Source organism: Cystoisospora suis, assembly GCF_002600585.1.
Source record: "Cystoisospora suis strain Wien I chromosome Unknown contig_2747, whole genome shotgun sequence".
Lineage (NCBI taxonomy): Eukaryota > Apicomplexa > Conoidasida > Eucoccidiorida > Sarcocystidae > Cystoisospora > Cystoisospora suis.
In genome coordinates, this window is record NW_027155543.1 from 1 (window position 1) to 13,956 (window position 13,956).

Genomic DNA, 13,956 nt, shown 5'->3' on the forward strand with positions numbered 1-13,956 from the left:
TCCCTTTCGACCGGCATATCACTTGACTCCTCCTGTTTGCACGGAAACACAGTTCACCTCCGCCTGCGTAGCAGATTCAGCGTCTTCCCTGTAGCGTAACGTTTGTTACGGCACCAGTCGCCGAGAGGAGCCACGGGCTGCGGAGCTCTTCCCGCAACGGGAAGTTCCAATGGTTGCTCATCGCACCGTTGAATGTAGCAGTCCACCGGCTGACTGGCCTCAGCGCCGAGTGCAGTGAACTACATCTCATACAGCTTAGCCCAACCTTCCTTCACTGAGTATCCGTTCGCTGCCAAGTGAATGGGACACATCTGACCAGTTGAGTACTGACCGAGCGAACACCACCAATGTGGCTTACCTGGAAGCGGGGGCTAACAAGCACAATATGGAGAGTGGCTCTGCTAGCAGCGCGGGGGGTGCTCTAGTCGCGAAGCCGAGCCCACTGTAAGGTAGGAACAGATGATCTTGTCTGCGGGCAACAGTTTGCAGAAAGAAAATTCCTTGCTCGTCGGCTACCGAAGGTGTATTCTTGAGAAACAGTCAGCTTTTCATTGCAACTCCCGTGCGGTGGATGGGCAGAAGAGCTACTCGGGGAATGTTATGACAAGAACCACGGGCTTCCGCGACGACACGAGGACGCCCGTAGGTTTGACTGGTGTATTGTGGGGTTCCTAAGTCCATGCAGCCGCGTCGTGACGTGCTTCGAAGCAAAGGACCCTCCTGTGCCCGTCTGTGGTTGGCGGCTCCGCTTTTATGCGCGCTTCGACGTGTCTCGCTGTGTATACCGCTGATCAGAGAGGCCTGGTGCGTCTGTACGCGTCTTGCGTTGTGGGTGACGGTGCCGAAGGGGCACTGTGCTTCTCGGTTACCGTCCCAGTTGTGACAGAAGGGCAACGTAATGACAGAAGCGAGCCTAGTATGTATCTCGCGTTGAGGGCAGCGTCGACGACTTTTCACGGCACGGACGAATTGTACCTTGCTCCTGAAAAACCGCGATTACTCCCGTGCTGCACGAGCAACCGAGAGTTCTTTTCGTGCGATTGGCACGAATGGGGATGTGACCGAATTACATGCAGCACACGTTACGCTACGCGCGAGCTGCTTCTCCACGGTTGGATTGTTTTCGCGGGGGCATTCCGCAACAGTCTTGTTTCGAGGACTGATCGAGCATTCAACACTTGCGTGAAAGACCTAACGGGAGTCCCCTTACTGGTTATCGACCCCACAGCGAAGTCTCACGGGGATTTCATGAGGACAGGAAGTGAAAAATTGTGAGATGCCCTCGTGCTTTGCATGGTTGATCGGCACAAGAGGATCCCACCTGGTTGGGCCGACTGGGGTGCCCGCGGAATCCGAATGCCGCTGCTCTGTCACTCAGCGCAGGAGCCCCAAAAAACCTACTGTCGACTCGGTGGCCGTGAGATCTGTAGAGCGTATTTACGTCCCCTTTGTGAGTTTCTTGTTATAGTTCGTGCAAAACGTCGTTTTCCAATTTTGGGGGTCTTTTCCTAGGCAGTTGACTAGTTGTGAATCGCGTCCGGGGTAGTTGTCTGGTTGACACGTGTCGGCCAAGCAACCACCCGGATGGGAGATTGCGTCATGTCTCAGTGTGTTGCTGTTACGTTAACATCGCACGGCTTCTGGTATGTTTCTTTCTCTGATTAACAGGTTGGCTAGCGTTTGCCCGTACGTTGGTCGGGTGGCATTTCGTTTTTTTTTTTGAGTCTGTAGAGGCTGTTCGATTTTTTTTTTTTTTAGGGGAGCCAATGCAACTTTGCGCGCTAGCACCGTAGAGCGAACGTACTGCTCGTCTCAGTGGCTAGAGGAGAAATCATGTAACTCCAGGACAGGCTTGGAGGCGCTAAACTCACATCTGAGTAGTATATCGTAGTTGCAGCATCTTTTTCTGTTTCCAGGAGTCAGCGGTGCTTCTCAGGAGGCGGATCCGGCAGCTCTCTTCTGACGTTTTAGAAGTGACCCGGTGTCTCCGGAGTCGAGAATCGAACCAGGCTTTCAACTAGCAAGCTTGGCAAAGCGTTTCAGGCTGCCCGCTTTTTCTGGAGCCTCGGAGCGGCATACATTCGCGCCGCGGGTTACGTTCTTTTCTCCTGCTTCGCGCGTTCACTCGTGTTGCCGCCCTTTCAGTAGCAGTCGGGATCGTGTGCGTCAGAGTGTCCGTCCTCGTGCCGTCTAGACCGTGCTTTGATCTGCTACGTGACAGTGCCTGGAAGTTGCGCCACATTATTCTCGAAGAAGTGCGCCTGTCTCCCGAATGACACGTTTTTGACCAATGGGGTCCTTATTTCGCTTTGCTTTCTTGTGAGGAGTCGATAGCCGGGGTGTCAATCTCGTCTCGATGGCGGGTTTTGGCAGACGCTCGGCTTCTCCATCACCGTGTGCAGCCCCTTCGTCGTCGTCACTCTCCACTCCAGAGGCAGGAGTCAAGTCTAGTTCGCCTGATATCACCTGTGCTCTCAAAGCGCTGCCTGCAGCTTCCCGGTCAAATACACGTTCGGGCTCGCCGAGAACTCCCGGCTTATCCTCGTGCCTGCCTCGCAAGCACCCTCAGCGCCAATCTGCCTCGATGTCCTTCTCTGGCCAGAACCATCCGCTCTCTTTAGTGCACAGACAGCAGGCCGCAGCAGGCGTCTCAAGCTCCAGTGCCAGCAGTGTGTCTGCTGAGTCGCCTAATGTAAAACGCAAGGCCGCCCGAGAAACTTTCCAAGTGAATTCCAGTGCCACGGCGCCCTCGCCGTACCACGTGTCCGTTGAATCCGGCCCTCCCACGAGAAGAGGGGATCAAGCACTCAGTCAGGCCGGAGGACCGCGCTCAAGCAAAGCCATCACGGCCTCTACGAAACTGTCCCAGGAACGGGCCGGTACCAAAGAGGAGACACGCGAGGAGGTGGGACGGGAGAAGGGAGAACCGGCTGAGGCTGGCGACCCAAAGTTGTGTTCTTCGGTGTCCACAGCTTGTCAAGGCGTCACTGCATCTAACTCGTCTAGCACGTCGTCTCCTGATGAATTTCTCGAGACTCCCGATACGCATGACTCCTCCACGCGCTCTTCCCATATTACGTTTCCCGAAGGAAAGACCCGGACAGTCGGTGAGCACGGCAGCAGCTTTCCGTCGCTCCCACGCCGATCTTTCTCTTCACGAGGCGGTCCATCCGGAGAGACCCCGCGTTCTCAATGCGGGTCTGGAGCGACGGAGGCGATCGGATCGTCAGCAGGTTTACAAAGAACAACAGGGCGTGAGGAAGACGAAGATTCTTTCGTTGTCGTCGAAGCTGTCGATGGAAGAGACGAGGTTCCAGGCTGTGTATTGTCGCCTTCTCCCCTTCGGTTTCCTAGCCATTGCTTCTCGGCAGATGGGCTGTGGGACTCAGAGGGACCACCGACTGAGGCTGATTTTACTGTCTCGGTTTCTGACCCCGAGACACGGTCCATTTCCGGGCTACTTGGCCGTTTCACGTTGTACCTCGTAAGTGGACACACATCGTGCGGTGTCGCCTTTAATGCACGAAAGCGCTATAGTGACTTTGAATGGCTCAGACAGCAGCTCGTGCTCGCATTCCCTGGAGTCTTCGTGCCCCCGTTACCTCGGAAGCAGAAGCTAGGGAGGTTCGATACACTTTTTGTGGAATCCCGCCGCCAGGGTCTTCAAGAGTTTCTTCAACGAATGTTCACTAGGAGACACCTGGCGCAGAGTTCTGTATTTCTGGGGTGGCTTGTCGAGGGGACAGAGACTGGGGCGTTCGACCAGTTCAAGAAGGATGTCGCGTCGAGGTCTGTGGCAGCGCAGCTGGCGGAGTTCCAGGAGATCTTCCGTGATCAGCTTGAGGGAGAGGGGAAGGGAGCATCCCGGTGTAACACACGGGCGCAGAGCGATCGTTTTATAGTTTTCAAGCAGTTTTTGAGCAAGCAGCTTTCCACACTACAAGACCTTCACAAACACTTTGCCCGCTTAGCCTCACTCAATTGCTCGGGGTTCACGTGTGTGTCGACACTCCAAGGACTGTTGCGAGAGGTCTGCTCCATCGAAGAGCACCTTCTCAGGCAGCTGCCTGATCTTCCGATCCCGGCAGCGAGGTCGGATCTGGCCTCGACAATGTCGCTACAGCGTGCGTGTCTCCTCGCGTCGCCGGCCCACAATTACGATGTCATGCAGCAAGTTGTAGGAAAAGAGTTCGATGACACGGAGTGCATGCTAGAAGCTGTTGCTGGGCTCGAGAGGTTGGTTCAAATGAAGCAGCAGACACAAGCGCAAATAACGCGGGAGGAGAATTCTCTCCGTCATGTGCTGCGCAGCACCCGTGGTCGCTGGCTCCAGACTCTTGTTCATAGGAAAGACAAAGAGACTCAGGTCGCGGATATTAGAGCCTCCCTTGAGGCCTTGAAATCACAAGTCCAAGCGTTAGAACAGTGGTCTGATGCTGCGCGCGTTGTTTGGATTTCCTTGGAAATGCCGAAACTGGTAACAGCAAAGAACATTGCTTTCTCGCGGGCTGTAAATGCTTTTGTTGATCGCCAACAACAGCAGACGTTACAGGAGGCGCGGGTCTGGCAGGCATTTCGTTTGCGTGCCGTTCCCAGTCCGCGGGTCGCCAAGGCCTCCTCAACGACAACTTCTGGCGAGCAAGTTAGTGGGACGACAGTTGCTGGGGGTGCGTGAGTCGACGTTTTTTTATGTGGGGAGACAAGCATCCGCTCCAGGACATGCTGCGGGAACTGCGGTGAAGTCCAACAGCAGGAACATTCACATCAATGAAGATTGGCTAGTAGATGGAATGATGGCGGCCGGTGCTTTTGGAAGGATTTAGAGGGACGCAGGCGGAATGGCGTACCTCGGGCCTTGAGGCAGTCGTGAGTGGGTGGAGGGAGTGGAGGACCGTCTGTCTTTGCGCCGTGGGTGAGACAGGGACAAGCGCAGGATCTTTGAAGGTTAGAGGTCTTGCAACTTCGATGATGTGGGTGCGCTACAGGCGCGACAGTGGGGTGGCATCGGACAGCTACAGTGGATAGCTGCAGGTTTAATGGCAGACGCATCGGTCCGCATTCACGTGGTAGCTCGCTTGTAATTGTTCATGTACTTGACTACATGCGTGATTTCGTCCAATTTTTGGGACCGTGTCCCAAGCGTAGATGAGCAGTTGTATGTCACTATTGGGGCACAGGCGACTTTGCTGAATGTGAAGTTACCGGCACAGTCGTGTGAAGACAGCGGTGTGCCGTTTAGGACGGCAGGAGGCAAGTCGCCGAGCCCATGTGTTGAAGTTCATAGGCGTTCTGATTTCCGTTCTGGAAGTGCCGCCCAGTTTTTCTTGTGTGTGGAACTTGAACCCTTTGTGTAGAACATCGCAGTTTACTTTGTATGTCACCTTGCAGACACATATGAGGAAAGACTCCAGGCGGCTGATTGTCGCGACAGCGCTCTTTTTTCTGTCGCCGGCAGCCGCATGGTCTTGAAAGCTCAACCAGCAGCTCAATTTGTTTGTTTTGTACTATTGCTTGAGGGGCTCAATGTCGTTGCTTGCGAGGCAAGAGCACAGACGCTGATCATCTAGCTAGGGCCGTTCAAGTCCGACTAAGATAGCAAGTGCCCACGAAAGATCCGTGATTCCCTCTGATGTAGCTTGACGCAGGTGCGGACCAACGACTCTCACCCGTTTTTACTGAGACTGCGGAGTCTGCTCTTCGACAGAGAGACCTTTTTTCGGAACGGGGGGAGCGATCCGGTCGCTGTCTGTCCCAGCGTCTACATTTCCTGAATCTGGCTGGGATCGTTTCGTCCCCGTCTCTTTGGTCCTTCGCAGTCGGATGTAATTTCGCGTAGCGTGTCTAAAACGGCGCCATTTTGTTCAAGTTGCGGGCACGCCCCGCCTGCCACCTGATCAAGCTATACATATTTTGATGCTGAAGCAACGGACAACACAGTTGGCACATCCGGTTTTTCTGTCAGGAGTTTGTGGCAGGGAGTCAGAGCCGCGCAGTATGTGGTCTAGGGCTCCGTGTTTCGAAGGTGTCCTCGGCTTCATACGGCGTAGCCTCACCTCGAGGTGGGCAGCATGCAGCCTCACCAATGCTTGCTAGCAAGGGTGTACGGAGCGTAATCACATGCTGGTCTCCGTGTACAACCACCAACGAAGCGAGCTGTACAAAGCTATCCACCGCTTTGGTTGGGAGAACTGGATCAGCGTGGAATTTCTCCCGTGTACACAGGAGTCGCAGCTTCAAGTGTGGATGGCCAGTACAGGGAACATTCAGATGATCGACGTCGGAGAGCCCGCTGCAGGCTTTTCTTTCGCGAGGGTGTTTGGCAGACAAAACGCACGTAACCTCCATTGGACGCTGAGGACCGAAAAACCTAAGCTCTAAACTGTGTTCTAGGGAGCTGCTTGCGTGTCCGTTCCGGGAGCAGCGGGCCTGCGATGCGACCCGCTTTCTTCCTTTGGTGAGCGTTAGGGCCGGGCTGTACGGATGCCAAGACTAGAGTTTCACAGGGCTCTTTGGAAAAGACAAGGCAATCGTACTGACGCTGAGCGGAACAGAAGACGGTAATACCCAGGCTGTCTACTAGACAGGACCACAGTACTCGGGCAGAGAGCGGAGACACACCAGTAGTCAGGCTGTGCACAGGGGGAGTGCTCACGCAGGAAGGCATGCTACAGCCAACACCAGGGACTCGGAAAAGCCATTCAACTCCTTGCTCTTTATGTCTTCACGGTTGTTGAGCCGGCTCCGACTTCTCGGTCGATCCATCGGGGCGCCCCGTTTGCCCAAGGTTGCCTGCTTTCCGGTTGTCAATTGATACACCGCAAACTACCATCGAGTCAGACATGCAGGCATCACCGACGTCTTGTCGCACCGTCTCCACCCGGGGTCATGGGCGGGCGACTCACGGCGGTAGTGTCGAAGAGGCAGACACTCACCGGCTTCCCTTCCACACCACCAGCCCCCGTCGTCTTGGGGGGCGAGGCGGAGGTGTAAGGACGGACGATGAGGCCACTGCTCAACAGAACTCGTCACTCTCTGGACGGTTCGTCGACGTGGGATGTGCTGATCGTACGAACATTTTTCTCTTATCTCTGAGTGTCGATTCACATAAACTAAACCCTAGCTTCTTGCCCTAGTCCCTTATTGTGTGGGGGGAAGTGAGCTGGATGCCTGAGCGGCCAATGTCATAGCTACTGGTTAAACGCCAGGCCTGCACCCTCTCACGAGGAAGCCGCTCTCAGTTTCACGTCTCTCCCATGTCTCTTTCAATACTTTTCTTCTTCTTGTAAGTCTTGCCTCATATTCTTGTTTTGTCTGTGGCATTGGTAAGTCGTGTGCGGTAAGCTGTGGTGAGAAGACCGCGAGGCGCGCCGTCGCGACCCCTTCGACCACTCTGTCGCTTCCGTGTCTTGGTTCCAGTGTTGTCTGTCTTGACCTGGCGATTCGTGTCTTTTTTTAACCTTCAACTTGCTATAGCCGTAGTGTTTCTCACAACGTTAGCAGCTTTTGTAGAATGTACGATGCAGTAGAGGAGCGCCATATCTCACGTCTTTAACAAAATCCCATGTCTAATTGTGTCTTGTGGGGACCGCTGATGTTTATTGTGCAACAGCAGTGCAGTAACCCGTCCAGTACGTTGCTTACCCGAACTAGATCTTACTTCATTTCCTGAAGGTCCGGGCAATGCGTGTACAGGCGCCGATATAGTACGCAGAGTGTCTTCGGTTTCTATAGATAACTTCCTTCTGTGGACTGGAATGCCTTTGTCTGGCGGAATCTTCACATAAGGCCGTCGATACGGTCCCTTCGACCGCCTCTACCGGCCTGTTTCTTTCTGGGCCACTCATCCTTCAGCATCCCATACAAGCAGGCCGCTTCTGTAGCTTTGCGTAGCTAGCAAGCTTGTGGTCAAACATTCCCGGTGAAAGCTGCGCACCCTCAGTCCCACTCGTTTTCGCAACTGGGAGAGAAAATGTGTCCACTCAGAATGGAAGAGGAGGAGGTAATAGGGGCAGGCATTTGTTTTGTCTTACCCCTGTCGCACTCGATGGAGTGGCCTGCCGGAGGTCGCGTGAACACTCCGTGCTGTGTTGGTGCAACGGCATCCGGTTCCCAGAATGGTGTGGAAATCGATACAAATCTTCACTGCTCTTTAATAAACAGTCTCCTCGAGGACGACGAGGAGAAACAGCAGTATCCCGGAGAAGAGGCGAGTACGAACTCGGACTGCCTGTCCGCGGGGAAGTGGCCTGACATGGGAAGCGAGAAGACAGGGGCCTCAACACCTGGGAGCGCGTCTGAGGTGTCTTTTTTCATGGGAAGCAGACCTGGTACAGCTACTATCAATACCGACTCAAGTGTGAACTTGTATCAGTCTCCAAGAGAGGAGGACAAGTACTCCACTCCACTAAGCTGCTTACGTACCACATCGCCTGTCGAGAATCTACCAGGCAGAACACCTTTCCTGCGTAATCCTGTCCCGGTTCCTCCCGTCGTGGGCAACCAGCCGGTCGATGTGGCACTAGGGACGCCACACGCTGCCGCGGAAACTAATTCCTCAGATGCTCTTTCTAACCTTTCTTCCTCTCTTTTCTCCCTTGTCACGGCTCCTGGTGGCGGCGCATCTTCTCCCCGTGATGCCCAGCTTGCTCTCCCCTCCTTGGCCTTTCCTCCGTCACAGATAGTGACGTCAGGTAGTCCAGACTTGGATGAGTCACGGCGTATCACAGATAGCCTCTTAGATGGAGAGAAGCGTGGAGAGAGACATTTCCAAGGCACAGTTCCTCCGAGTCCCGCAGGGGGGAACTTCACTCGGGCGGTTGAGAGCTTCATATGGCACGATGTTTGGAGGACAGAAGACAAGGTAACTTTGGACACGGTATGTCAGACGACAGACAGCGACGGATGTGGAGCTATCTGGAACGAGCCCGAGCACCCCGACCAGTCAGTCGAGAAGCAAGGATTTGCGCCAGACCTTGAGAGAAGCAAAGACCCCCTCAAAACCCCGATTTTTCCGGGTTTGATTGGACCAGCTGCAGGATCGACACCGGGCCACGGTGGGCACTTAGAGACTATTGATACCCCCCATGTTCCTTCAGGAGAACCTGGTGCAGGGAAGACACGCGCGGATGTTGAGTTGGACACGGCGTGCCTACTTTTAGCCGCGCTGCAGCCGACCCACTCGTTGCCACCCTCGCATGCCTCGCAAACGTCAACGGCCTGTTGCACATCGGTACCGTCGTCCCCCTCAAAGCGGGCGGAAGCCTGTGGCATCCTGAATGGCAGTGGAGGGTGGGAACACGAGTGGCCGAGTCCGAGCAGCAGGAGCAGTGGTAGCTGTCGAGGTCAGTTGTTTCCGTGTTACTCGGAGACTGTCCCAGAAATAGCCGGATGCAAGAGGGAGGCCGAGCCAGGCGGGAAGGAGGAAAGGACTCCAACAGAGTTCACAGGATCTGGCAACTGTGGAACACGAGAGCGAAGACTGCGATGTAGTGCAGACGAGGTGGAGCGTGGACGGTTCAACGGGGAGACGGACGTAGCTTGCGAGCTGCAGTGCCTTGAGGTGTTTAACCCGTCCACAGTACCAAAGGGTTCCCCCATCTCGGTGGGGGAATGTCTGCGTTTTGCCAGGGTGACTGGAAGGACGGTAGGAGACGTGCATGAATACAATCATCTCGATGCTGAGTCCGGAGATCGGGCTGCGGACACAGGACCCTGGACACACGGGAGGTCGGTATTCAGCCTGGCGAGAGCGCAGCCAACTTACCCTTCGAGGGGGATAATCCTGAATACCGTGAATAGCACCGACTTCCACTTTCCCCCGGAAAACGCTCTACACTGCGGCACTGCAACCTGTGCTTCTGCTACCGCAGGCGAGGGAGCCATTCGCAGTGGCCCGGTTGGGCTTTCAGACTGGAGAGGGACTGTTGGTGCTTCTGGGTTGTCGGCACTACGTCAAGGCCCCAACCATGAAAGGACTCTTCAAAGTGAAGGCCCTGTTGCGTCTGCGTTTCCCCGCGGTCCGGGCGCGGCGGGGAGTCTTACTTTTGATACAAGCTTTCAAAGCGCTGATGGGCCTTCGCAGCGACCACCGCAGCTCCCAAGCTCCCGCTGCCGTGGGCCTGCATACGTCGGGCCACCGTTCCGCTCGGCGATCGAGACCGTGAACCTGGAGCCACCCCAAGAGGGTATGTCCGCACGCTCTCACTTCACCCAACAGGGAGACTGCTGGAATTCCAGCAGCCGAATGATGCACCGGGACCGAGCGCCGCTGAAGTTCCACGACCAGCCAAGAGTCCGAGAAGGCGCGTCTTTCCCTGTGTCTGGCTGGAGACCAGATACGTCATTACTGGTCCCCAACATCGAACATACAGATGGTCAAGCAGCTGCTTGGCCGCCGGATAGCAGAAACGTGAAACCTGAGAGGCCGAAATTTTCTGGTGGTGGGCCACCGGCACCAGTGCGTGGGCGGTTGACCCTGCAGGAAGTTCTAGATTCTCCTTCTGACGTGTGCTCGCTCAAGTTCCCGGCATGCGAAACCAGGAGAGGAGGAAGCAGTTCGTGGAAAATTGAGTCTCCGATGGCTGCAACTCTTGGCAAGCTGTTGGCTGCCTACTCGGGTCCCTGCCCCGCGTCACAATCAAGACCCGGGTGCTCAATGAAGCCAGACAAACAGAGCTGCTTGAATGATGAACACCTGGTCCGACAGGGATCGTATGTAGTGGGAGGTCCTGAGCAGACTAATCGACGGGGTGCTAATGTGCAGAATACAACATATGGCTGGGGGAAAAAGGCGCATCAGCATCAGGCTGGTGTGACTGTCGCAGGACAGCATCGAGCTCAGGGGAGGCAACCTCAGGGCAAAGCAATAGATGGTGTGGTGAGCAGCCTGTCGTTTGGATCTGTGCCACAGGCGGATCTGCAGAGCGCGTCTGCTGCAGGCGTTCGGAAAGACTGTCAGTCTCACTCCAGGAGCCGCGGGAAGAACTGAAAGACGGGTTTGAGCCGTAAGAACCTTTTCGGGGAGATGATCTCGAAAGGCCGTCAAAAGCAGCAAGTAGTATCTCCTGTTCTGATGGTGTTCCTCAAAGTTTCACTGTAACTGTCCACATTTCCCAATTTGCTTTGTCCCTCCGAAACGCCCTGTCGCATTCGTCACTCGGGGGCGACTGTGGTCACGGCTTGCAGCTGCGCAGACAATGCTGTACATCTTCGGTAACCAGTGTGAGGGGATGCACCCGCTTCTGTGACCAGTAACAAGAGGGTGCGAACGCAGTTCCATGCAGCCAACAAGATCCATGAGAAAAACTACGAGGAATGTAGAAGCAAAGGGTGAGGCCATTCAGCAGTCTTTCGTTGCTGACCAGGAGGCGTTGTGGTAGTTTCTCACGCTGGGGACTCTACTGTTTCCACGTGGTAAGCTAGGCTGTTTCTGAACACCTACTTTTTCGGTGCAAGTGCGCTCCTGGAGAAACGGCCGTGCAGAGTCCCCCGGGAGTGGGTGTTGCCCGTGGCGGACTGATTCGCCTGGGATTACAACTTTCGTCGCAACCATACTGTCCACAAGTGTGCGGCCAGGCAGGAGGGCGTCTCTTCTCTTGGGGAAGCGTTGAGTCCCGATTTTGTTGTACTCGTAGCTGAGGGACGTCCTGGAGGGGGAAGGGAGTGCTTGTTTTTGTCATGAAGTTCTGCATCTTGTGTCATGAATCCCGAGCACAAGAAGCTTCGCCCAGGGAAACGGCCCGATACGGAGTTGGCCCTTTTTTTTCTTCTTTCAAGGAAGTTCTGTAATGCTCTGCTCTTCGTTCTGGCGAGTCGCTTTCCAGTGTCGACTAGATATTCGGTTCCCGGATGATCAGCTTGCACAGGATCGTCCTGTAGAGTGCAGTTCCCGCTGTTTGTCTAGCATCGATATTCTGGAGCTGATTTTTGTAAATGATTCTTGTCTCCAGTCTCTTACAGATTCCGCATACATACGCAGGCATACACTGAGAGTATGTGCACTCGGTGTGTGTGCGCGTTGTAGCACGCATGCTTGTGAACGAAGTTCCCGGTACGGGTCAGCCCGCTGGGACACGTGGGAAGGGCACTTGGCCCGAGCAAAGCTTTGCTTCTCCATATGTTTGGCCTGTCCTCTTGGTTACAGTTAGATTAAAATCTAAGCACTGCTTGTGGGCACTGAGGCGAACGAGGGAGTTCCTCAGGCCTCCTCTGGACCTCTTTGAATCGGCGGCTTCGTAAAGGAGTGTGCAACTGCAGTGGAGAGGGTGATTTTGCCGTGTGGTCAGACCTGAACGAACAGTCAGCACCTGTATAAACCAGGATGAGCAAATTCGAGCTTGAATGTTTGGGGAATCAAAAACGTAAACCACAGAGGCAGTTATATAGTCCGTGCATGTAGTAGCCTGTGTGCCTGGGCCAGGGAAACGTTCCTCCTGTGTGTCGTGACCAATCTATCGCCCCATGGGAATCCGGTCTGGATGAACGTCCACACACACAGATTTCGTATTTCATATAGATACCCGTATGTTGTCCTTGTACCTATCCACAATCGAGTGTGAGACAGTGGAGGTACAGTGGAATCTTCCAAACTGTTGAAAAACGGGTCTGTGCGCGTGTCGAGGGTTCGGTGCCTTGCTGTTGTGAATTTCCCGATGTAGGTGTGCAAAGAACCCAGGTCTGTCGAAACAGGCAACTGTTAGCTCCTACGCGTGTGGCTGTCAAGCGCGATTCCCCGGGGAGCCAGGAGGGGGAGAAGGGTTGTCGCCTGTGAGTGCGTTCAACGGTAACGTGGGGTCCACTTTCGGAAGGCAGTGCACAACACCGTGGTATCGTTCCCGTTTCTTACTCCCATGCGTCGGTCAATTGCTTCTGTGAAGGCCGTGAAAACCGGCGGCGTAGTACGGAGATGATCGTCCTTGCTTTCGTCGAACAGGCTTCGATTTTTTTGGCTGCCTTCCTCTCTTACCTGACTTCTGGACGTCTCGTGAACTTGCAGGATGAAAGCCTGTGTGAGTCAGCTTAGAGGCCGAGCAAGAGCTCCCGCGCTTTCTCCGAAGCCTGCACTGCTCTCTAACCAAAGCGCAGGCCGCCAGCAATTGCAGAGAAAGGGAGTGCGGTACGCGTCCACTCCAACTCCCTGCTTCCGGGAGGAGACCCCGCTGGCACTTCCAAGTACGGGATTGCTCCCAGCTTTCCCTGGAGATGCGGCACGGGAGAAACACACGGCTGGCACATACAATTAGTCATGTGTGAAGGAGGGCCTGGTAAAGAGCAGTCGTACGCAGCGTCACGCGTTATTGCGCGACTCATGAGACCCCAGATAACCGCACACCAGACTCGTCCGTACTGATCTAGGTGTCCAGCTCAGCTGGTTACACTCTAACTAGTTCTGGACGTCCTCGGCTGCTTGAGTGTCTTTTTTCACCAAGGCATTTTACCCGAGTGCATGTCTTGTAAAACGTCGAACTCAGCTCACGCGTTGTATCCGCATGGAGTAAAAACGGGTTACCAGCCGTGTTCATGATGTGATTCAACGCCATCCGACACTCGAAAAAAAAAGTGGTTACCTGAAGAGTTCGGGATCGGCTGTCTCCGCAGCCGGCTTCGGTTCTATATCTATCTCTCCCTTTCATGAGATCTAGCGTTGGTAGTCGGTGTATTGCTGAAATATAGTGCCTCCGCTTCTTTCTGTTTTATCTTCTGTTCTCAATCTCGCCTTCCTCGTCTAGGTTGACATTCCCCTTGTCTACAAACTCTGGTCTGCATCCTCTTCTGTTCGTATTTATCGAGCTCCTCGCCTACTGTGCGTGCCTCCGATTTTGTTTCCGTTTTGCACACAGTCGCCTTGATTCGGAAACTGTACAGTCGCAACCGTTGTTTCTTCTCTCTTCTTCCAAACCTAGGTAGCAGGCAACTACCCGCTTCTAGAGAAAAGGCTTAGAAGTGAAGACACGCCGA

General features: G+C 54.6%; 1 protein-coding gene across 1 annotated transcript; it reads left to right on the forward strand.

Annotated features, from left to right (window-relative positions):
• Positions 1–1,369: 1,369 nt before the first annotated feature.
• Positions 1,370–13,922, forward strand: CSUI_005678 (uncharacterized protein). The gene is made up of 2 exons (XM_068065848.1): positions 1,370–13,170; positions 13,839–13,922. Exon 1 carries the CDS (start codon positions 7,970–7,972, stop codon positions 10,985–10,987), a length of 3,018 nt encoding a protein of 1,005 aa, XP_067922164.1. The 5' UTR covers positions 1,370–7,969; the 3' UTR covers positions 10,988–13,170; positions 13,839–13,922.
• Positions 13,923–13,956: the final 34 nt, after the last annotated feature.